Source organism: Stegodyphus dumicola, chromosome X2, assembly GCF_044657685.1.
Source record: "Stegodyphus dumicola isolate Sdum_Otavi_A_Nest chromosome X2, ASM4465768v1".
NCBI lineage: Eukaryota > Metazoa > Arthropoda > Arachnida > Araneae > Eresidae > Stegodyphus > Stegodyphus dumicola.
The window spans coordinates 141,207,804-141,232,078 of record NC_140781.1 but is presented as its reverse complement, the minus strand read 5'-3'; the positions used below and the strand labels follow the sequence as shown (position 1 = coordinate 141,232,078).

The following is a 24,275-nucleotide window of genomic DNA, read 5'->3' as shown; positions in this document are numbered from 1 at the left end:
CCCTAGTGAATTTCATGTGCTCTGATGGCTAAAAAAGGGGATATAGGACAAACATTTCGTAAGTATTGAAAACCATTGTGTACCAAAGTCACCAAAGAACTTCAGTGAAAATTCTCATATTTAGTTTCTTTGATAATCCTAACCAGTTATTCTCGAGAGGTGTCCATGTCTTTTTACTTTTTTTTCCCACATGCATTGCACATCTTCTGTATTTCTTCAGTTATACCTCATAATAAATATTTTTTTTTCATTTGAATCACCTTAGTATTATGATTATAGGTATGTTCTAGTATTTATTCTGGTAGGAAAAAATCCTTCATTTAAATTCCAGTTGTCGTGTTATTCACATTTTGAAATAGTTAATTATCAATTTTATATTTGATACAATGTTATATCTTGGTTTTGTTGTTATGCATTCATGAACCAATTTTTAATTTACCATAAAAGCTTTTACAGTCAAAAATTGTTAATTCGGACACCCATAATCCGAACCTCAAAGCTACAAACTTTCTGTGCATGCATCGCGTTGACGCATGCGCTTAAGACCTTTACGGCTGCGAATATGCGTGTGCGCATATGCCAAATACATTTACAAATGCACGTTTAATGTATAACGGACGGTATAAGCTAAGCTAAAATTATCTAATTCAGTTAATGTTGCAGATTGCGTTGTTCCTTAATCTTCGAATTGGATCCGGCTTATTATTTTTTGCAGACTGTGAGAGCAATTTTATAAAAGTAAGCTTGAAAGCAATTATGTAAATAGCAATTATGTATATTCGATTATGTCAAATAGAATTTCTGATATATATTTACTAATATGTAAAGGATCTACAAAGCGAAATTATATTTCGAAGTCCATTAATAGAAAAGTGGAATTGATGCAAAAAATGGATAAAGGCATATCCTTTGTTTATCTAACCATTCCGAAATCTGTTTATCAATTTCACGCTGCTCTGCGTGCGTGTGGGGGGGGGTCGTTGCGGCGCGCAATGAACTGGAATTTGATCTGTCAGCACTATCCTTATCTTCAGGGCAGTTGTTTTTATTTTATTTGGCTTATAATTCCTTACTAAATGTAGTATTTCATCTCGATGTACTCCGTCTTTGATATGATTTAAATCAAATTCCTCATCATTATAATTTGCTTCCAATAGCGAAGAAAGTGACACAGAGGTTATTGAAAACGAAAAAATTTCGATTGACAAATTAGTCGGTATTCTCGACACAGCAGTTATAGGACTTGAACAGCGGAACTTTTTAAGTGAATAAGAAATTATGTCTGTTAATAGAATTAAAGAGAAAGTATTATCACATAAAAAATGAAGCAACTTAAACAACTTACATTGAAAGAAATGTTTAATAAAGTAAACAAATAAATATTAAGCTTTTTTTTTTTTTTTTTTTTTTTTTTTTTTTTTTGTAAATTTTGATACTCTTTAGATAATAATTGTTCTTTATTTCATAAATTATGGTTTCATATTTTTAATTTTATAATTTCTGCATGCCATCTTACCAGATTTAAACTGATGATCTATAATCCAGAAAATTCGATAATCCGGAATCGCCGAAGTCCCGACGAGTCCAGATTAACGACTTTTGACTGTAATAGCTAACCTTATTATAATTTCTTTATCTAAGTACTACATTCTTTAGTCAGCAAGAACTGATCATGAAATCTGAGCCTTATGCCCAAGATTCATATGTCTAAGCAGTAAAAAAATCTTGTCACTCTAGAGAAAATCATCACATATTATGGAAAAGATTTTGCAAGAGATGATTATTTTAGACAAAACATGACTTTTAAAATTTAATCTCTTGTATTAGAGATCAAGTATTTTACCATAATTTTATTTTCACATATGCAGATGATCGCTGTGTTTATAACTTCCATAGCATAAATTAAAGAAATACACATAGCAACTTCAACCATGAACATATGACTTAAGAGAAATTTGTTTTGACATGCTACATGAAGGAATGACTAGATATTGAGTGATTTTACATTTATGTTAAATGACAGTGATTAAAAAAGAGTAGCTGTAGACGTAAAAAACCTGTACATGTAACCTTCTGTATTTCTAAAGGAAAGCTTAAAATGGTTCACAATAACGGATGGCTTTGATCATTCAGTAAAGTCATCGTAGGTACATTCAGTTCGCGGTTTTGGAGAAGTGCAGTAGTTCAGATTTGTCGCAAAAGAGTAATTACACCCCTGGGGAACTGCTTTACTTATGGAACGGAAAAACAAGTTTTCAAACATACACATACAAAAGACGTACCTTTTCTCACAACATAACTGTCAGATGTGATAATTTGAACACATGCTTTCAATCAGTTGCTTCCTCCTAATAAAGGTTCCTAGCAAAGTCTTGTACTGTTTTAAATATGCTGTGTTCGAGCATTGTGAATGCTTCCATTCATTATTTTTAATTTGAAACAATATTAAGTTGTAATAACTGGTTAAAATGGCTTAAAATAAATTGATACGTTATACAAAAGTTTGTAAAAATGAAAACTGGATTCACTTCCTTTCACATAATTTCTGACTAGCTCGTCCAAAATGTTTTAAACCTTACTTTACAACATACTAGAAAAGTCAACATTTTGAGAAATTCATTTGCTGTTTTTAGTTAGTAGTTTTAATTGGGGTTGTTATGTAAGAAGGCATTTAATCATTGTTGCTTCAGCATTTACTATAATTTCCCATTTCTATTTTCTCACCAGAATACTAATCACTGAGACAGTTTTTAAATTGAGGTTTTTGGGGTGTAAGACAAGAATGTGTTTCTGACCTCCACTTGTTCCTTGCAGTAGTTCCTGCCAGCTCTTATAATTCGTAAATACTCGTCTTTGCAGAACCGCTGCCGACTTTTGAATTTGTTATGATGATAGAGTTACTGAGCCAGCTTAAGATGAAATTAAATTGTATAGTCTTTGACCACTGGTCTATATTTTTAGCTTGAATTTGACTCTTCTTGTTTAATTACATCACTATGAACTGTAATTGACTTTGTTAGCATAAGAACATGCCTTTATGTTCTAACTTCTTTTTAAATAAGAAGCTCATTTAAACCTGTCTGACTTTGTAGTTACTTTAAGACATAGCGATAATTTGCTTCACATCTGTTGGGGGGAAGGGTTGGACTATTTAACTTTTACCAACTCAAGTAAAACCCTCATAGGTACATTGTGGAGAGGTTGATAGGTTAGATAAAACACGCTTAAACTAGTGAGAACATTGTTTTCCATACTCAAACAAATTTCTTATTGTTAGAAAATGTGCTTAAAGGGAAGGAAATCTATATAAATTAGCCAAAATGTCTCGGAAGGCTTCAAATTAAAAAGGTGCATAAATATTTTGTTGAGTGCTGTTGTTACAAAATATAAATAGTTTGTATCTTTTAATGTGTAATTATCTAATATCGTTTAAAAATCAATGTCATAAATTACATGTATTTTAAACTGTGAAATTTTATTAGATTGTGATTTTAATAGGGCTTTTTTAACAAATATTATTAAAAAAGAAATAAGATTTAATAGTGACCAAGTAAATCCATAATGACTAAGGTTATCTAATACCTAATTTAATTACTTATAACTAACTGCTTATCTTTAAAAATTATCTCTGCATATTAAAGCGAGTTATTGCCTTTCTTTTAACCATTACAGTGGTCACAAGATAAAACACAAAATTTGTAAAAATTCATGTAAAACTTATTCTTCGCATCTAGTGAGACTTAAAATAATGCAAAACAACTCATCACCTCTGGTGCTTTAGTGGATTATTAGAACCTTAAAGTATATTAACTCAGTTACAATCCCTGGAACTCTACACGAAGCTACGACACTAGCTCGTCAGACAGAGCTTAGCTAACTTTCAAAACTTGCCAACCGTGCTTATATCAGGCCTTTCAGGTTTGTTCTGATTAGCAGGTCTCTCTGTAGGCAAGCAGGAGCGGCGACAACAGCCAGTCTTTTGTTTTGAATCATGCTAAATGTGCTTTTACATCTTATTTTAACCTATGGCATTTGACATAAAATTTACTAAGTATGTGGCAAAATGAGACATAAAAGAAAAAGAAAACAATGTAAAGCTAACTGTTAGTAAAACATTAAAAAAAAAGTCCCTAGTCTTCTTTCAAACTATTACTTATATCAAACTATCTTCAAACTATGTCCTACTGTTATACGTGTAAAATATTTAATGCTACATAATAAACTTTATAAAGTGGATTTTATTCTCAAATTTGTTTTATAGTTATGTTTATTAAATTATGTTTAATAAGAATGCATCCTACTTACAGATCTATTTTATTCTTAGAGGGTTATTACAAAAATGGAATTCAGACATAAGTTGATTGAATTTTAATTGAATTTATTCAGCTCGCATTTGCTGATAGGTCCTTAATATTTTTCAGTAATGGTCCTTAAAAGTACTTAATTTCCATGTGCAGAAATGTGTATGAACCCTGAATTGTAATAAAAATATTATAAATAAATAAAAGCATATGTAAAAATACCAAACAGACGAGTACCATTGCGCAGCAAAATACAAACAACCACAAAACTATGCATTATTTTAGCAAAAACATCTGGCAATTATTCAAATATGATACTTAGAAAAGATCAAATGTGGAATCATCGTATGAAGGGTAAGTGTAAATAATGTAATTGTGTTAGTAAGAACACAGTCAAAACGTCATATGCCAGTCCTTATTTGTGTTTATGGAAATGGAAAGGAAGGAAAGCTAGGCTGGTAGTGATGGCAAAGAAGAAAAAAATAGAAATATTATGACCAGAGATTTAAGTGTTTGTTAGTTTATCCTAAGTGCAGATTAGCTTTTGACAGCTTTTCTGAAAATGTTAGGATTAGTTATGACAGATTACATGCACAATTAACTGGAGGGGAGAGGGCAGACAAATGCAGATTTGAGTTTGTATGGGCTTTACAAAATCCAAGAAATTCCATACCTTAGAAAACTGCATTAAGTGTTTCTGGTTGATTGACTCTTACATTCCACTTATATTCGAACATGGATAGATGATATCAAAGTAGCAAAAACTGAGTAGAATTTCCATAGAAAGAAGGTTTGTATGTATATATAACTGAGTAGTGTGTTGCTTTTTGTTTGGCCTTAATAGCTCATTTTGGGGGGTGGGCAGAGTATGGGTAACAGATATGGATATTCCTAGACTACTCAAATAATCTGTCGCCCCTTTTTTTTGTTTGTTTTTATCCTTTTTCCCTCACCATCATCCTTGTATCTCTTCTCTGATGAGAGATCTTAAGATAATGTCTAGTGCCATAATGAGGAAGTTATTATACTTGGGTAAAAATGAGAGGGGATGGAAATTTAAGATGCAGTAGATTAATTAATAATGTGGGTGTAATAAAATATTAGTGGTATCTTGATTGCATCAGGTGTTAAAAATCTGTTGGCATAGCTTTGGTTAATTCTTTCATTAAGAGTGTATTGTTATTACCTCACATGACTATCAGCTGTTGTTCTTTAACAACAAACTTTCAAGCTGTTGCAGTCCGAAAAAAAAATTATGACTATTTGTTCTGTTTGCTTTGTATACCTGAATCCAAGTGAAACTATCAACCAGAAGAATTTGGATAATCTGATAGAACAGCTCACAAATTACTAATGATTTTATTGGCTATCTTTTCTGAGCAAGTAAAGGTATAAATCTTTGAGGTAAACCAATCAAGCAAATCTTCAGTGATCAGTGCAGTTACTTGCTTAACAACAGACCACATTTACTGTAAGGAATCCATCATTTAATAGTAATAATTTTCCAATCATTGTGTGTGTTGTTGGTGTTGAAACATCTCTTAAGAGTTTATATTTTCTTTTTGAAAGGGCTAAAAACTTATTTTCATCCTATTTTAAGCTCACTATGGAAAATGTTGATCGAAATCACCCTTAGTGATGTAGCAATTGATATCTGATCGTAAAAGCTGCTGCTGTTAGTATTATTCAAGTAGATGAAATAAGCCATGAAGCCAAGCCCAGGCTCTATTCTTAGTGATTTAGCTGACTGTCAGCATTAAGTTTTGTGGCTTTCCTTATGTGTTACACAAACACAAGCCATTATCTTTCAGAAAATCATCCTCAAAAGTATCCTTTTCTAAGCAAATATCTGTTATGTAATCTGGTTCCACACAAAATCCATAAAGGGTCCAACCATTCATATCAGGAGGTGTACAGACAGCACTGTAAAGGCTGAATAATTTTTTTGTTGGTACATCATATTGTACTACCATAAAAATTGCAATACGAAGTCAAGTTTGCCAAGGTAATTGTACTATGTGTAGGTGCCAAAACGTAAATTAGACTAATGTCCTTTGGAAAAATTTATGAGTAGTAGTAAGAAGTTGAGTTCATTTCCACTTTGGGTTGTTTACTGTGTGAGTGAACAAAAGCTATTGGTTTTAAGAGTTCTTAAAGAACATTCTAATTAAATTAACTCTAGAATTCCTTCAGGGTAATGCTTTTGGCTTTGTGTTTCTCAGGTATATTGATTAAAGAAATTCTTAAAACTGGACACAGCATGTTTGTTATCAGAATGGTGAGTAGTTGTTCTGATGCTAATCTGCTTTAACAGTTATAAAAAAGAAATTCACAATTTTTTAAAAATCTGAGCTATGATTTCTTTATTTTCTATCAAATTATTTTAAAACATTTTTCAATTGAGAATTTTGCATAAAATATTTTTTTTATTTTCATATACCTTTTTGTTAGTATATTGTGATTTAAATATGACAGGTAATTTCTTTGCTAGTACTAAATCAGTATTTTCTTTTATAGGTACTACTTATTGAATTCATTCCAAAAATGCCTATTCATCGTCCAGATTAAATAGTATTTTTGAATAACTTATGAAATCATATTTTATTGTGACAATTTGAATGATATATTAATTAGCCTTCTCCCAAAAGGAGCAGTGTTTTCTTTGGTTGAAGGTTAGGAATGAATTTCAGAATTGTCTGTATATTTGTGTGCAAGTTTGAGTTAAGAATGCAAGTTTTTCAAGTGATGACTTTTCCTGGCCATGATTTCTGTTCTTGCATTTTATAATTCATATCAGAACGTAATTTTAAGCAATAATTTATCAAAAAATGTTTTTTCTATGTGCTTTATTAAAATTATCCCAAATTTTATGATTGTGGTGTACGGTATATGCTGGTTTATTTGATTATCAAGGATTTCACCATGACTTTAAGGATCAATGTAAATTGTAAATTTTATTTGCTTGAAGTGTTCTAGACTTTTTTTTCTTTTTGTAATTAACAGCTTTAAAATTCTGTGTATTTGTGTATTTATATGAAACACCATTATATCTGTTAACAGTAAAAAAGGATGTGTTTATTGTTCAGTAATTTTGAAGAGCTCAGAATGAAAAGTAGTATTAATACTGAAGGTGGGCTATATGTGTACACAGAACTCAAGATGAATAACTTTTTTCTTGTTAACTTATAATGTTTAGGAAAAAAAATGTAAATTTTATGTGCTCGTCATATTTATCTTCTATTTGCTTTTTCAATATTTATTGCACAAATCATATGTTCCTGGAATGCATAAAATGTATTTTGTTTGTGTGTACTTTCCATGTTGTATTGATATTTTATAAGCTTTTTAGTTAAGTTTTTATAATTCATGCATCTTTTTTCCCTTCATCTTCTATTTATTTATTCTTGTCATTCTGATTTTGAAGTATGGATAAGAAAAGGTTCACAAACTGTAATAAACTCTGTGATTATCTGCTTGTATTATTAATCTTTATGTAATTACTGACTTTTTAAGTCACTTAGTGTTCCATAGTATGAAGAATTACCTTTTTGTGTTTTCCCCCTAATTATATGTATTAAATTCTGTGTTAATGATCTGAAGTGTTTTTAAAGGCAGTTTCTTTCAAGAAATGCTGTTGTTTTTGGTGCAGAAAAATATTACTCATGTCATTTTTATGAAAAGTGTGTTGTATATTTATGAATGAAAAAATACTAATTTCTATAAACTTTCAGAATATTTCTCTCAGTTTTGACATTCAGAAATTCACTACCTTTTTGGGGGCCATAGATTAAAGTATCTGAAATGATCAGCCCCTTGAAGTAATCTCCATCATCATTAGCAAATTTATTATTAATATTTATTTACTTTTAGTTAACGTACTTAGAAGAAATTTCAAGTGGCAATCAGAATTTCATTTCAACTTCAGGAATTCGTAATTTAAGTGTTTCTCTTGGTTGTGAGGGGTTGCTGAGATTCTACTAAAGATCATGGCTAAAATAAAAATTTGCAAACCAACTGTAGGAAGAAAAAATACATTTTTGCCATATCTTTGTTGTTTTGTAGGTATATTTGTTTTCTAAAATTTGTAAAAAGCAGAAAAAGATATTTTATGGAAAACACATTAGCTGAGATTATTTATATTAGCTTCCATTTTTCCAAGAAATGTAATCTGGCCTCACTTTAGTTTTAAATGTAGAAAAATATTATTCTTGAACATTGTTATCATGAAGTATCATATAATATTAATAACAAGTTTATGTTTAGAGCTGTAATACATTGAGTCGCAAAAATCTACACATACATAGTAAGTTATATCCATCTGAATTTTCGAAAAGAATTATTGTTGACTAATGCTCACTTGTCTGACCTATAGTGAGCCCTAACCCACGAAATTTTCCCTTGGCAAGAAGCACAAGATTATGCCTGTTGTTGGAAACAGCCATGAGTGCCTTACAGGTGACAGTGCGACTTAGTTCAGTTCTGCCCCCCCCTGCCAGCAACCTCAAGAGATGACTTTTGGCTCGCCACATACTTATAGTGACCTGGTGCTGCACGGACACTATACATTTACAAACATCGATGCCTTCTCCGGAATTTGAACCTGGGTCCTTCGGCACAGCAGTCAGCAACGCTAACCACTATACCGGTTGGGCGGCTCAAGAAGAGTTAATAAAACTAAACATGTTTCCAAACCAGCAAGATTAATTATAAATACTGGTCATAAGTTTCAAAGAAATAAACATATTTTAAAAGTAAATGACACAAAATTGTATATACACCTAAGATGTTTTTCAAAATAGTGCGGAACTCTGCATTTAAATGCTACTATTAATATTAATTGTATTATTAAGTTTTACATGTGTTAGGAAGTTTTATCAATAATTAAATTAAAGCCTTAACATACTTATTGGTCTAGGAATTTGAAATTTGATCATGAAACTTAAAACAGGGTTACCACGCTACCGGGAAAAGTCAGGGAATTCGAAAATTGACCAAAAAAGTCAGGGAATTTAAATATTGTAGTCAAAATCTGGAAAAATCAGAGAATGTCATACGGCGATCCCCCAAAAAGCGAGTTTTGCGCCAACGTTGGAAGCTATCACTTTGCTGGCGAATTATGTATTGGATGAGCGCCATTCGGGCAGTTGGCGGAAAGACGTTCTTTGGCTGCCATAGAGCCAATTTTCGCAGCTCCAATCAGATTGACTTTTAGAAAGGCAAAGCACGTTTCCGGCAAGTTTGGTTTTCAGGAACCTCGAGAATCCTAAGACTCGTATGTGCAGTGCATGTTGAACTAAAGAAAATATCTTCCCATTCTCGTATACAACAAAATCTGTTTAATCCTAATATATGGTACCATGCAGGCTGGAATAGTCCCCATGTACTCTGTTCTAATGTAAGAATGTCTATGTAAAGAAAGAAAGGTTCCATAGACGTAATGTAAATGAATTTGCTATAGTGCCGCTAGAAAGCGGAGGGGAAAACTTGCCAAGGGATTTGGCGACGGAACCTGACAGCGAGAATTTCCCCCTTCGCGACGATGTGTATAGGAAATTGTGGAGCATGTGTTAAGAAGAAACGTTCTTTGACTTTTTTTTTTTTTTTTTTTTTGTGATAATTTATACTTGGAGTTTCATACTTTTTTTTGCTGAAAATAACTAATCTATTAATTAATTTACTCGTGCAAAAAAATATTTTCTTTTCCTTTAAAGTTTAAAGAAATTTTAAAAAATATTCGTTTTATGTACTCTTGATTTGATAAACTTAACCTTCGAACTACGCGAACTTCGGCGACAGATATTTCATGCATATGCAGCTGTTTCCCTCTACGTTGGGACTGAGCCATTCCTGTTGCAAAGAAGTTTTTTTTTATCTTAACAATACATATTTTTTTATAAAATTGTACCAAGGCCATTGCAAAGACTAGGATTAATAATTTCTTCATTTAATTTTCTTTCCTCTAAATTTATTTATTATTAGTTAATAATACTTTCAAATTTCAGGCAAATTTCTCTGGTATAATTCTGAAATTAAATCTAGCAGTATGATGACATACTATCACGAAATTTAATGCACATATTTTTGCTCATGTATGCTGCTAAATAAATATAAAAATACCTGAATTTATTTAAAAATATCATTAAATAGATTTCTTTCTTTCGTTTAGCTGCAAAATGTCTGCAAAAAAACTTATTTTTTAATCCAGATTGGGCAGATTCTAATCTCAATCTTCAGTGGAGAAAACAACTATTATAGCTATAATAGTAATGCTTTCAGGATTATATATATAATAAGTCATATGCAATTGGCAAAAAAAAAAAAAAAAAAAAAAAAAAAAAAAAAAAATTGTGTTTTCAAGTGGTACCATTATTAATTTATCTCTCAGTGCAGCCAACGGGCACTATGGGGATAGACTGGAAAAGTCAGGGAATTTCATTCTCCTCTTTGAGTGGCAACCCTGTTAAAAATGAAGAAAAACCTGCAGATAAAAATCTCACATAGCTAAAAGAAACCAAGAAAGCATTATGTACAAAATCATAAATAATTAAAAAATCAGTTTAGGGGCATCCAAGCATATCAAGCAGTAGCTTCATAAATTTCCCAAGTCTGTTTAAAAGTAAATGCCTCAAGATTGTCTAAACAAATTTAAATAAGCTATGAATAAAGATGTTTATCTACAGACCACAAATAGGTCATTAGGATCTGCTAGATATTATTCTGGTGTACTAGGAAAATAAGCAAAACAAAAAAGTAGGAATTGAAAACTTTATGCTGGTCATTAAGCACAGAGGAGGCCTTAAAATAAATTGAGAGTCAGTGGTAGCTTCCGTTAATGTTTTTTTATTGTTTTATTGATAGTATATAAATCCATTACAGTATTTGAGTATTGTAAAATTATTTGCAGTTATCTATAGGAAACTTTAAATATGGAGATGGTTAGGACTTCTGAACAATGTAATTTAACATATTGTTTGGATTACAAAGATGTAGCACTAATAAACTTAGGCTCCAAATTAACCTCATTCAACCTAAATCCTTTTGAGCAGGTGTAAGATTAAAGTCATCAGGGAATTCACCATGACAAACCAACTTGAAAGATGCTTTTCAAAAGTCGTGGAACAAAATTTTCGAGAATTTAGCTAAAATCCAATTTTTTTCCATACATGAAACTTGAAGCAAAGTTTGAAATCAGTTAGCTCTACAAAATACTAATACAGTCAAAAGTCGTTAATCCGGACTCGTCGGGACTTCGGCGATTCCGGATTATCGATTTTTCCGGATTATAGATCATCAGTTTAAATCTCGTAAGATGGCATGCAGAAATTCTAAAATTAAAAATGTGAAACCGTAATTTATGAAATAAAGAACAATTATGACCTAAAGGGTATCAAAATTTGCAAAAAGAAAAAGCTTAATATTTATTTGTTTACTTTATTAAACATTTCTTTCAATGTAAGTTGTTTAAGTTTTGCTTCGTTTCATGTGATTATACTTTCTATTTAATTCTATTAAACAGACATAATTTCTTGTTCATTTACAAAGTTCCGCCGTTCAAGTCCTATAATTGCTGTGTCAAGAACACCGACTAATTTGTCAATCGAAATTTTTTTGTTTTCAATAACCTCTGTCACTTTTCTTCGCTATCGGAAGCGAATTATAATGACGAGGAACTTGTTTTAAATCATATCAAAGACGGAGCATATCGAGATGAAATACTACGTTTGGTAAGGAATTATAAGCCAAATAAAATAAAAACATCTGCGCTGAAGATAAGGATAGTGCTGACAAATCAAATTCCAATTCATTAGGCGCCCGCCACCGAGCAACGTGAAATTGATAAACAGATTTCGGATTTCAAAACATACTTTCGCTTTAGATCCTTTACATACTAACAAATATATATCGGAAATTCTATTTGTTATAATCGAAAGTTTAAGCTTACTTTTATAAAATTGCTCTTACAGTCTGCAAAAAATAATAAGCCGGATGCATTTCGAAAATTAAGGAACAACGCAATCATCAACATTAACTGAAATAGATAATTAGATAATTTTAGCTTATACGTCCATTATACATAAAATGCGCACGCGAAAACGTATTCTGCACTTGCGCACACTCATATGCGCAGTCGTAAAAGGTCTTACGCGCACGCGTGAACGCCTCTGCGCATGTGTCAACGTGGCGCATGCGCAGAAAGTTTTTAGTTTTGATGTCCGGATTATAGATCATTCCGAATTATGGGTGTCCGAATTAACGACTTTTGACTGTATAGCTTAGAAATGTTATTCAGAATTAAATTTCCTACTTACCCTCTATATACATATGATATTTTTTCTACTGAATGTTTTTCATTATTGGATAGTTTTTTTTTTTTTTTTTTTAAGTGATGCATGCATTTTACCTATGAACCATGTTTTTGTTTTTAGTGTTGCTTCAGTACAGGATTTTTGCATGGTATGTAGATTTTTGTGACATAATATTGAAGAGCAGTATGACACATTAAGGATAATCAATTATTACTAAAACTAGTTCACTCATTTAGAAGATATGCCTTTACTAAACAGATTTAATTGCTTGCTGAAGTAAAGGAAAGTTCAATTGAATGGCTTTATTAATTAGTTTTGTGAAAAACTTTTGTATTTTTAGGTGTTTTTTAACTAAAGAAGCAACTTGGTGTATGAAAATAACTGTTAATGTTTTATTAACAACTTTGTATTGTAAATTGCTGTTAATTGATATACAGTAGAGCCTTGATTGTTCAAGCTAACTGGAATCACAACCACCTCGGATAATCAAAAATTTGATTAACAGAGACTAAATTTGAAATTATGCCAACTTTTCTCTCAACAAGGCTGGTACTTTTTTTTAATTCCAAAAATAAGTACCCAAGTACTAATATTAACACTTAAACTCTTTTATTAGTAGATAGAAATTGTATCCTTCAATTAAATGAATAATCCATACAAGATTTTATTTTGTGACAAAAGATATTCGTAGAAAATTCAGTTAAACAAACACCTTCAAAATTTATGAAAATTTTAAATTTTTGTCAAACTTCATGTGTGCATTTTTATGACATATTTAATTTTTTGAAAAATCTGTTGCCCCCTTTTTTTTTTATCACAAGCCTGCAACTCCATCAGCTACTGCATGAACAAAATAATTTTGGTCAGTGACAGAGTAGCATCACGATGTTGCTTGAAATCTTGAAGTTTTGCTTAAGATTTCAAAGTCCTCAGCATGGATATTTTTACACTGTCCATTTCATTAGTCGTTGCCCAATTTTCACATTGTTATTCGTCGTCACTGTCAGAACATCCAAGCAGTTTTTATGATTCTCCAAATCTATGATATAAATTATTTCTTCATCACTCAAAACTTGAAAATTTAGATCTTCCTTTTTTATGTTTATCCTTTCTGAAATGTCATTTTGAGTAATGTCTTTGTACCCTTTTATCCATTGAAATATGGCTACAAATTCATTGTTATTTAAATTCTGGCTGTTAGTGTTGCCTACATCATTTCCCTTTCTGTAATTTTATCAAAAGATTGAGAGACTGTCCTCTATTCCATAGTCTTGAACACACATGTAATTTTTTATCATATATTTTTCATTGTAATGGGTTTTAGTGCTTTGCTAATATAATCTTTGCTTAGAATGTAAAAAATTAGGATTTTTTTTCCATCTGCCTGTAATATCCTTTCATAACTTCACATGCACATTGATCTTTCAGTGGTATGGCAAAGATGATATTAGTGGGCAGATAAATTGCTTTTATTTCATAATAGCAGCATCTGTATGACATGGAGCATTTTTAATAGTCAGTATAGTCCTTTCTAGCAAATTTTAATGGTTTTTTAAATGTTTTTTCACGTATGCAAAATTCTGAGTGGAACTATGTTTTAAAAAATATCTTCATTTATCCAGAGTGCATTCACAGAGAATTGAGTATTTGACAGACTAATAATTTGAAATTCCCTGGTCTAACAGTTTTCTTGATTAAGAGCATTTGCAGTTTATCACTAGTAGTGATAGGCGAAATTGCTGTTTTATGGGATTGACTCAGAATGGTTGCTCACTAAAATGAATCGATTCTTTTTTGTGACTCACTGCTAACTTACAATAAACTTAATGAAAAAGGTCCAGAACAATGGGGGATTCAGGAACGGTTATCAAGGATGGAGCAAAAAGCAGGAAGAATCAAATGAGCAGTGCAATTGAGGGCCACTTATTGAAGCGAAGAGCAGAAATAATGGAAAAAAGTGTTGGATCGAAAGAATTAAAATCAATCAAATGCTAACTCATGGAACAGATTTTTTTTATCTGTGGTTTTGAGATACTCTAAAATGTCCTTTCTACTTAGAACTAACAATAAAATTATAGAATAAAATTTCTCAAAAAGCTGGGAAATGTTAAAAATTAAACTCTCTCTTAACATGGGAGGATAAACATCCTTTTCTTCCCTAAAATGGCAGTCGAACTTTCCTGGCACTCCTACTACAAGAACTTTGTTCTTTTTTCACCAGTTGGGTGTAAGCAGTGAATAAATAGCAGCTCTCTATTCCTGGCACACTTCCAGCAAGAACTTTTTGTGAACTATAAAAAAGCTAGTATTCTATTTTCTGGAATCTAAATAAATTCTTTCATAAGTGAATAATTTCTTTGTTTCAGTTCCAGAGCAGATCGTCCTACTCTAATCACCACCACTAGCTTTAATGCCAAACAAAAGTGAGACTCAGTCCACGCTTTTTTATATCCTTTCTGGCATCCTTATAATCACACATGGAGCAACAGAAAGACTGTTAAAGGTTCATTACTGAGGAGAAAGCTGAAAAAATCAATTGCTGAGAAGAGAATTTGGGAAATTTACGAATTTGTACTTTATCCTTTCTAATGTTACTACAATTGCAAATTGCTGTAACATTTTACATAATATTACTACAGTTTGAATTATTAATGAGAATTCTTGATTTTCATTGTTCATTTGTACCTCTTATAGACAGCCTTCTTCATTGATAATGAATGATTAATATTTCTGTCATTTAATATTATTATTTCCTTTGTGTGTTGTTTCCTGTGAGCATTGTATTTTTCAAAATCTTAATCAGTTGAAAGATGTTTTTGAAAATTTTATGACTAGAAATGTGATCATTTTTGTGTGTTTCATGCATGTGATTCTTTGAAATGTTTCATATTGGTCGACTTCTTTTATTAAAATGTGCAGTATACAGAAGTCTGTGTAATATTTTTGGCAGTATCATTTTGCATCAGAATTTAAGCTGAAGTAGAAGTATATCACTCTGTAAATGTAACTCCCTTTAGTTTTATCTTACACTGCGTGTGTACAACTTAAACTAGTGCATCAAAGTGTAATATACTGATTAGGATATGTATCTGAAGTATAAAAACAGCATATCCATAAAGACATGGGTATTGGTGTGTTTTAATGATTAATTGAATAAAACCAATCAGTAGTGTTAAATTTTGTCCAGGTTGATTCCTAATATCAGAGCTAGCTGGCTTTATTAATATTTTATGGTGGTTTCCTAATATTAGAACTTTATGGATATTATATGGTTTCCTATATGTATGTGATGCTGCTTGTAACCATTTTGTATGAAGTTCTCCACAAAGTTATTTATTCAGTTCCTGGTAAAATATCTATTGGTTTTCTTTTCTTGTATTTTGATTTAAACTAAACTGCATATATCTATATTACTGGTTTTATGGAAAAATTCACATAGGTATGTTTAATTTCTGCTTCAAAATTTTTGTAAGCAGATGTTGAATTTTCCAAAAACGTTAAAAAAGCTTGTAGATAATGGACCAACATTTTCTTTGTCCGACTGTATCATTTCTTTATTAGAGTGTAGTGAATTTTATTAAAATAGATGATAATTAGAAAATTAGCTTTATTTAAATATCAATGGATTTACTGGCTATGCATTAGAACATATGTAGTTGAATATATTAATGTAGTGATGTGTAGTTTCCTATATTTAAAATTTTGATCCATATTAAGGATATGCTTTGTCATTACAATGTGAAATAATAAAAATTTTTAACTTATCTAGTTAGAAAAATAAACTGTATATACATTATAATATACAAGAATAAATAACAATACAACACATCCCACGTCTGATAGTTCTTCTTGAGGGTAAGCAAGCATGTTGGTAATGTATATCCCAAGCCTTTCCCAATAGTTAAGGGATTGTGATATTGAATGTCTGAATCTGCAACAGAGCAGGCTCGCTGCATTGGCTGTTTTATGGTTTTCGTTTCATGTAATATGAGCCAGTCTGTTGTAGTCATTTATAAAAGTAGCTCCTTACTTGGATAAATCTGGCATCTTTTCCATAATTTTTTAAACAAATGAACCTAATAAAATACAGAAAAGTTGACTCATGCTAAATTACATTCCGAAACAAAATTTTTTAGAAGACTTCTACGACCAAACAGCTCAAGATGGGTCCTTGCCTTTCTCAGACTCGAATTCCAAGCTCTTCTATCCCTGGCCATGGACATCCATTTGGTTATTTTTAAGATTCTCAAGTCTGTTTCCAAACAGTCGTGCCAACTAAGTTTAGGTCTCCCTTTTTTGGGGGGCGCCAAATGGTCTGGCCAAGAAGATCCTTTTAGTTACACGATTTGCATCCATTCTGCACAGGTGTCCTGCCCATTTAATTCTCTGAATCCTTATATATTTTACTATATCTAGTTCTTAAAAAGATTTATAGAGTTCAGAGTTAATTCTTCTTCTCCAGATATTGTTACATTTTATGCCACCAAAAATACTTCAAGCAAGCATGTTCACAGGTGTCCTGCCCATTTAATTCTCTGAATCCTTATATATTTTACTATATCTAGTTCTTTAAAAGATTTATAGAGTTCAGAGTTAATTCTCCAGATATTGTTACATTTTATGCCACCAAAAATACTTCTCAAAATTTTTCTTTCAAAGACAGAAATGATACTTTTTAGCTTTTTCTGTCATTGCCCAGGTCTCAGCAGAGTATATAAGAGTGGATCTGATTAAGCTTTTGTAAATTGAAATCTTCATTTTTCTGCTAGTGAAGTTAGACTTCAAGTATTTTTTTTAGACCGAAAAAACATCGATTAGCATCTGTGACTCTACTACAGATCTCAGGCATTAAAAATTTGATAGCAATTTCAAATTTGTAATTCCCAATTTCAAAATAAGAGCTGCTGTTATTAGGCATGTATTTACTTTTATTTTCGTTGATTGCTAGATGAATTTTGCTGGCTGCAGTTTCTAGAGATGTAAAAGCCTGAGTGACTCGGGCGTGCGTACGGCTATGTCAGTATCGTCAACAAATGCAAAAATCTGAACAGACTTGTTTAAGATAGTTCCACGAGTATTAATGTTGGAGTCTTTTATGATTTTTTGGAGGGCAAGGTTAAAAAGCAAGCAGGCCAGTGCATCACCCTGTCTGAGCCCATTTGAAACAACAGGTTCTAATCTGGATTTTAACCTTAAGTTTTGTCTCAGTAAGAGTAATGGTGACCAAATTTATAAGTTTTTCAGGTATTACAAATTCTCTCAGAGCTTCAATTAAATATTTTCTGTTTACTGAATCATAGGTAGTCTTAAAATCAACAAAAAGGTGACACATTGCAATGCCATATTCATTAGTTTTTTTCCCAGAATTTGCCTAATGTTAAACGATTTGTCCTTTTCGAAGACACATGAGTAAAAATACCTTCTATGTTTGGTCCTACTAGAACTCTACTCTGAGTTCAAATGCATATAATTTTTATCCATCATCTATTTTTTAACTTTATTTAATTTAAGTGTTAAAGACACTATTCAGTTTATTTAAAATACTGAAGTTGTCGATTTCCTTCTGTGTTTGACATCTGAAACATCTTTCTTTAATATCCACCAGCAGTCAGCAGATATTCCAGCACCCTGACCTCCTTGAAACATCTTTTCCATGGTAGAGCTATCTTAGTCATAAACTGCCCAGGATTCTCTCTGGTGGTACCACAATTCTTGGAGAAGGATTCAGTGTGGGAGTTTAAGGTATATTTTATGGACTATATTACACTTCATGTGGCTGTCAACAGATTTCCCAAAAGTTAGCAATGTTTTATGGCTTTACAGTTATCTGAAAAATCTTACAAAGCAGTTTACAGTGACATCTACATTGATTATTCAACTTACTTTGGATTTTCCATCTTCACTCAAAGCTCTCAGTTCCAAAAATTCTTCCTTGGGTTTTAACATCACAAGGGAATTTTTCATTGCAGTAATGTAACCTAGCAATATTTTAATAAAGTTTTTGGAAACCCCAATATTTTATGAAACGGAGGTTGAATAATGAGTCAGAAGATGTACAGCACTTTTCTATCCAAGTGTGACTCGTGTTGGTCATTCCCTTTTGATCTGGGGCATTGCCCCATTTTGCAGAAGAAACAATAATATTAAATGCAGTCGAGCTGAAATCCATTAACAATGCAATGATTCTTAAATTGCAAATTATCCACCAATACTTATATTTTGTCTAATCCCAATGGGACTTAACCTTTATTTCCCTCATATTAGTTACATGAGTACTGATACAAAAGAAAATTTATTTGCAATGTTCAAAAGCTCAGCTTTTAAACTAATTTTCCAAAAGTTTGTCAATAATCTGCACTCTGTATTTTTATGTTTTTGAGAAAGTATAGCTATTGTAATGCAAATATTGTTACAATACAGTAAGTTATTTTCTCTGTAATAAAAATCTTAAAATTCTTTTTAAGGGTTACCATAAATTTAAAAAACAATTTTTTTTTCCTGAGTCTTTCTGAAAATCTCAACTTTTTATCATGAATTAAACATACCAAGCCAAAATTGTGATATATTTGTGGACAGTTTCAGAGTTCTTATTATGCCTGAATTATAAAATGTGATCATAGAAGAGGTGTTTGCTTTAAAGATCATCTTGCTGCTGATTTTGAATTTTAAGAGGTGCTTCATGTTCCAATTTATTCTCTACTTTTAGGTATGTAGAAGGATGTGGCGGAGATAAGTTTCTGCTGTGGAAATTGATATCAGCAGGTGACAAAGATATTTTACTGTGTGTTTGAATTTACAAATAAATCCTTCTATCTTTGCAATGCAGAAATAATCTGAGATTGATGCTACGGTCCATAGGTATCACAAAGCTCATGTGCAAAGAAACTTTTGCATAAACTGTTAGCCATTTCCAAAGATTGAACTGGAGATCTTTTTCTTGATTTCCAACTCTGCAGTCAAATTACAGTTTGTAAGTTTCTACTTCCTTTAAGAAGTAAAGTAATCATGAAAAATTTCGAGTATTATATATCAACAGAAATATCCATTTTGATCTTTCTCTAATTCATTTGGACCAGGGTTTCTTAAACTTTTTTTCAGTTGTGACCCCTTTCTATCACTCAGATTTTTTCGCAAGCCCCAGGACCCCATAATATTTTTAAAAATTTTGTGAGACCCCATAAGTATTGCCTAAATCTAACACATGCATGAGCGAAACTGTCCATTTTTTCACTTGTGCTGTAATATACTATTGCAGTTTTAGGTCATTAACTTTAATTTCTAATTTTCAGACATAGAACAAACAATGTGAAAATTTTAAATAAGTAACAGACAGAATGGCAGCATCACGTGTAAAGCAAGGAAAATGAACGTTTATATTATAAAAAGAATGCGTCAAAACGTTTTTTTTTTTTTTTTTTTCTTTGACTGTATTGTCTTATCTTTATCTATTTTCAGATACATTGTGTAAAAATATTATAATAAGTTAAAGAAATATCAAATCTGCTAAAAGTTTTGGCGACCCACAGTTTAAGAAGCCCTGATTTGGACAATTCTTTTGTGTGACGTATGGACGGAATAAAGGATTGCTTTCTCCATAACAGATTATAAAGTGGATTCAAAGGGGATCGTTTTGTGACTTCTGTATGTATCTCACATAACTGAAACATGATTAGCCCTAGAACATTGAAATTTTATATTTGGGACTGCTATAACATCTCCTTTTTCATTGCAGTTGGCAGAACCAAAATTATATACACACACACAACCTTACCTGGCCTTTATTTTTGCAGTTGTTGGTTGTAGTCATTTACTTCCATTTACAGAAGGCTTTTAAATGGCAAAATTATTCGTGTTTTGGCAAAAATATTCGTGTTCGTTTAATGATTAAGTTAAATTTAAAAAAACTGTTAGGTAACAAAATCTAACATTTAATGCAGTATCCTGGTTCATATACTTCCATTTGGAAAACTTATATACTCGTTATAAAAATATGAAATTAAAAGTTTGATTTCTGTACAACAATTGGTATATTTAATTTCAAATTTGTAGTTTCTGATGTCTTTTCCAACTTGCCTTGAGAAGTATGTTAATTAAGTTAGAATAATTTGAGAAATAAGTTTAAATAAAGTGCAGCAAAAAATGTGTATAATTTAATAGTACTTAGAAGGAAGTCATGGTGCTCACATTAGATGTTTAACTGCTGGAGTTAGTTTAAAAATCAATTTTACAATGATTTTTAAATGTCATTACTGCACACATAAGTTACTGGTGAATTTACATTTTTCCCTGGGCATATTCTTATTCACACTTTCTTAACATATTCTGAAATAAATATAGTATTTTTTAATCTACATTTTCGTATATATTTTTAGTTTAAATGAAATTTTTATCTCGTGTTTGATCATGTAAAGTATAATCATGATGTTTTTAAATCAGTTTAATATATTTTATATTAATAAATATATTGACAAATGTAAATAGGCATCAATTATTAATGAATGAATTCTTTAATAATTTAAACCATTGTTTTATATACGTCAGTTATTTAAAAAATATCTAAAATTTAGAAAAGTAATGTGTAAAGTCTATCATTGTGTAAAAGCCATGGAGGATAATAAAATTCTGACTGTGTATTTTAATTCAGCATAAAATTTTGGTATAATTATTCAGTATAAAAATTAATATTTCATGTATCGCTATAATTACAGTGTTATGGTTAAAAAGTATTACTATTAATTGTATTTTGCTTTCAGATCTATATTGTATGAAATTCATAGTGAAGTGCTTAAAAGCATATTTTTGTAAGCTTGACCTTTTAGCATTAAAAGTATGAATTTGCTAGGGCAAATTATTATTTTTCTGAAAAAAATTATCTCTTTGAATTAAGTTTCATTGGGTGCGTGAAGCGTTTCTTTTGTTTATAATTCGCCAAGTTGTTAGCTTGCATTTTTAACCTTTTTAGGATGGGTGTGTTACATATGCATCAGCTGCCAACTGTATCTCAGAGCTGGGTGTGCTATATATGAATCTTAGGACAGGTGTAGCATATAGAAATTTTTAGTTAGAACCTATAACTAATATCTCTTTTTGCCACCTATGTATATTATAGTGGAATTTATTGAGACTGGAGAATGTTGACTGTCATTCCGTTGCAGTATTTTATATTTTTGTTTTGTTTTGGAATCAAATCGAAAATTATGAGTAGTGTAAATAAACAGCTGACAGTTACTTGTTTAGTTTATATAAACAGTGTTTCTGAATACTTTTGTTTTTATTTTTAGTAAAATGGGGGATATATGCCATATTATTTTAGAGGTTTTATTCATTCCTCAAAGAGTTTGTCTAGCTTTGGCAAATATTTTATAATTTAGCGAAACATTTTTAAAACTTCAGATAACAAGGAACAATAATAAAGTTTTCAAATTAATTCTGACAAGTACACGAGTTCCTCAAAAATTGGAACAGTTGGACCGTAATTTATTTGATTTTTTTTTTTTCCCCCCCCCAAAGTTAGGAGTGCAAATTGTCCATTACAACAAGACAATACATTCTGTTAGCATTCCAAGAGAGTGGTTTGGTAACTGAGGTGCTTGCAACAAAAGGGTTACAATTTATTACCCTGATGTGTTATCTGCATTAGTTGTTATTTTATTATGAGTATATAAGAATGTAAAATTGTCATTAAGTATATGGACTAAAATATTTTGAAATAAAATGCAGTACTTAAATTATTTTTGCATTAGGAAGGTCGTTCAGCTGTTTATCTCTATCACTATCACTGCTACTTCTTGACTTCAGTCTGTCAAAAGTCATTTCTAAAGGTATATGGTATACAGTGTATGCTAGTATATTGTAGTGTCTTTCTTAAATTAAGCCAGAACTGAGAGGATTATTCCTCAGTACTTCATAAAATATTTTGTTAAACAAGAAAGTTTTAATAATAGTGTTTGGTTTCAGGTATATCTATGCTGAAAAATGCAGGAAATACATGTTCATATTAAATAACGTTACAAAGAAGGCATACATTTCTCATGGTTATGCGAACCAGACATTAATTATTGTATTATTTTAAAAGTATCAAGTAACATAACGCATTGGATTTTAATCATGCTGTCATTTCATTTTGATGTGAACTAATCTGTATAAATTATCTTTCAGCTTTTTAATGTAGGAAGATTTCTAATAACCAAGTATAACAAAATGTTAAATCTCCTTTTCGTATTTTGAAACATTTTAATACTTTTTCTCTATGATTTGTAATGAATTAATATTTTTAACTAAAAATATTGTTTCTTAATCACAAACATGAAATACTTTCAGCGTCATTAGAGTATTCATCATTCATATTTGTCAGTTGCTTCTGTGACAGTTTAATATCATTTACGTATGCAATTTTCAGCTTGTATGTCAGAAATGTGATACACTTGATCTTTTTCACTTATTTATGTAACTGTGTTGTTTAAAAAATACTAGTAACTGTACAAAGGATGGCATTTCTTATATTACAATTTTTTTAAGTTATTAATCCATTTTTAATGTTTAGTTTGAGAAGTGCTGAACTAGTTTATTGACAATGCATATAAATAACACTTTATTTGTTATTATGTTTACTGTAAAATAGGTTTGTTTTATAGCATTGTTTTCATGTATGAATGTCCATTTGAATATTTTTGTTTCTGAGATCAAATTTTAAAAAATATGAAGTTAAAAACAAATTATGGTATAGTTATACTATACTTTGATTTATTTGTGTGTATATATATATAAAACATGTATACCAGGAACAAAACACTGTACTGAAAATAAATGTAACATTGTGATATTCATCTTGCTTTGTCGTTACATTAAGTTCTAAAATATTTCATAGCTGTATATTTATCCATCTGCATCATAAAAATTTCATTTACATGTATTTATGAATTTTCACATGGCTTAGTAAGCATTAAGAAACATATCTAATGCATATTCTAAGCAAAGAAGAATAGTTTAATTTATATTGTAATATATTAACATTTTTTAATTATTAAATTTTTTGTTTTTACCGTATAAAAACCAGAATATGAAGATTTAATACATCAGTGTTGAGGCTGTGGTTCAAAATATTTGAGATTTAGAAGTGTTTTATTCTGCTGTTTAATATTTACAGTGAATTATCTTTAGTTATAAAAAAGAACTGGTTTATTTTACTTTTTGAACTAAAGTTTTTATGCAGCATGTATCTCTTATCAGAGTTGTTTCACATAATAATTATGTATTTAGCTATGATAAGTTACATAATTCTTTATACTTGTGTTGAAAACATGTAAAAAACTGCTTGTAAGAATTTTTCATTTACGTACGATTGTTGTTAATTGCTTTTGTTATAATATGCATAAAAATACCCATATGTATATAAATTAAACAAAAATGAAATCAGTGATCTTGAATAAATATCTAATTTATTTTGAAATTCTGTCATTGTTGTCAGAAAAATATAAACTCGTATTTTTTTAGGAGGTAGGAAGTTGACATTATTTAATACATTCAATGTAATGGAAGATGCTTATAAGCTTCAGTGCACAGCCTGCAGTTAACACTTTTCAAATTAGAAGAATGTAAAAAAACTTTGAATAATACATATTTTTGCTTATGAAATTTTGTGTCATTGTCTTACTTAATTTCATGTTTG

At 30.6% G+C, this 24,275-nt stretch overlaps 1 protein-coding gene across 2 annotated transcripts in view; it reads left to right on the top strand.

Annotated features, from left to right (window-relative positions):
* LOC118179996 (cysteine-rich hydrophobic domain-containing protein 2) overlaps window positions 1–24,275 on the top strand; it is a 94,851-nt gene that overhangs the window by 68,558 nt on the left and 2,018 nt on the right. The window contains exon 6 of one of the 2 annotated variants that reach the window (XM_085809399.1): window positions 6,819–24,241. The exons of the other annotated variant lie outside the window; for it this stretch is intronic. Within the exon in view, the coding sequence (XP_085665525.1) occupies window positions 6,819–6,869 (51 nt within the window). The 3' untranslated portion in view covers window positions 6,870–24,241. Of the gene's footprint in view, window positions 1–6,818; window positions 24,242–24,275 lie in introns of those variants that run through there. 2 annotated transcript variants of the gene reach the window in all.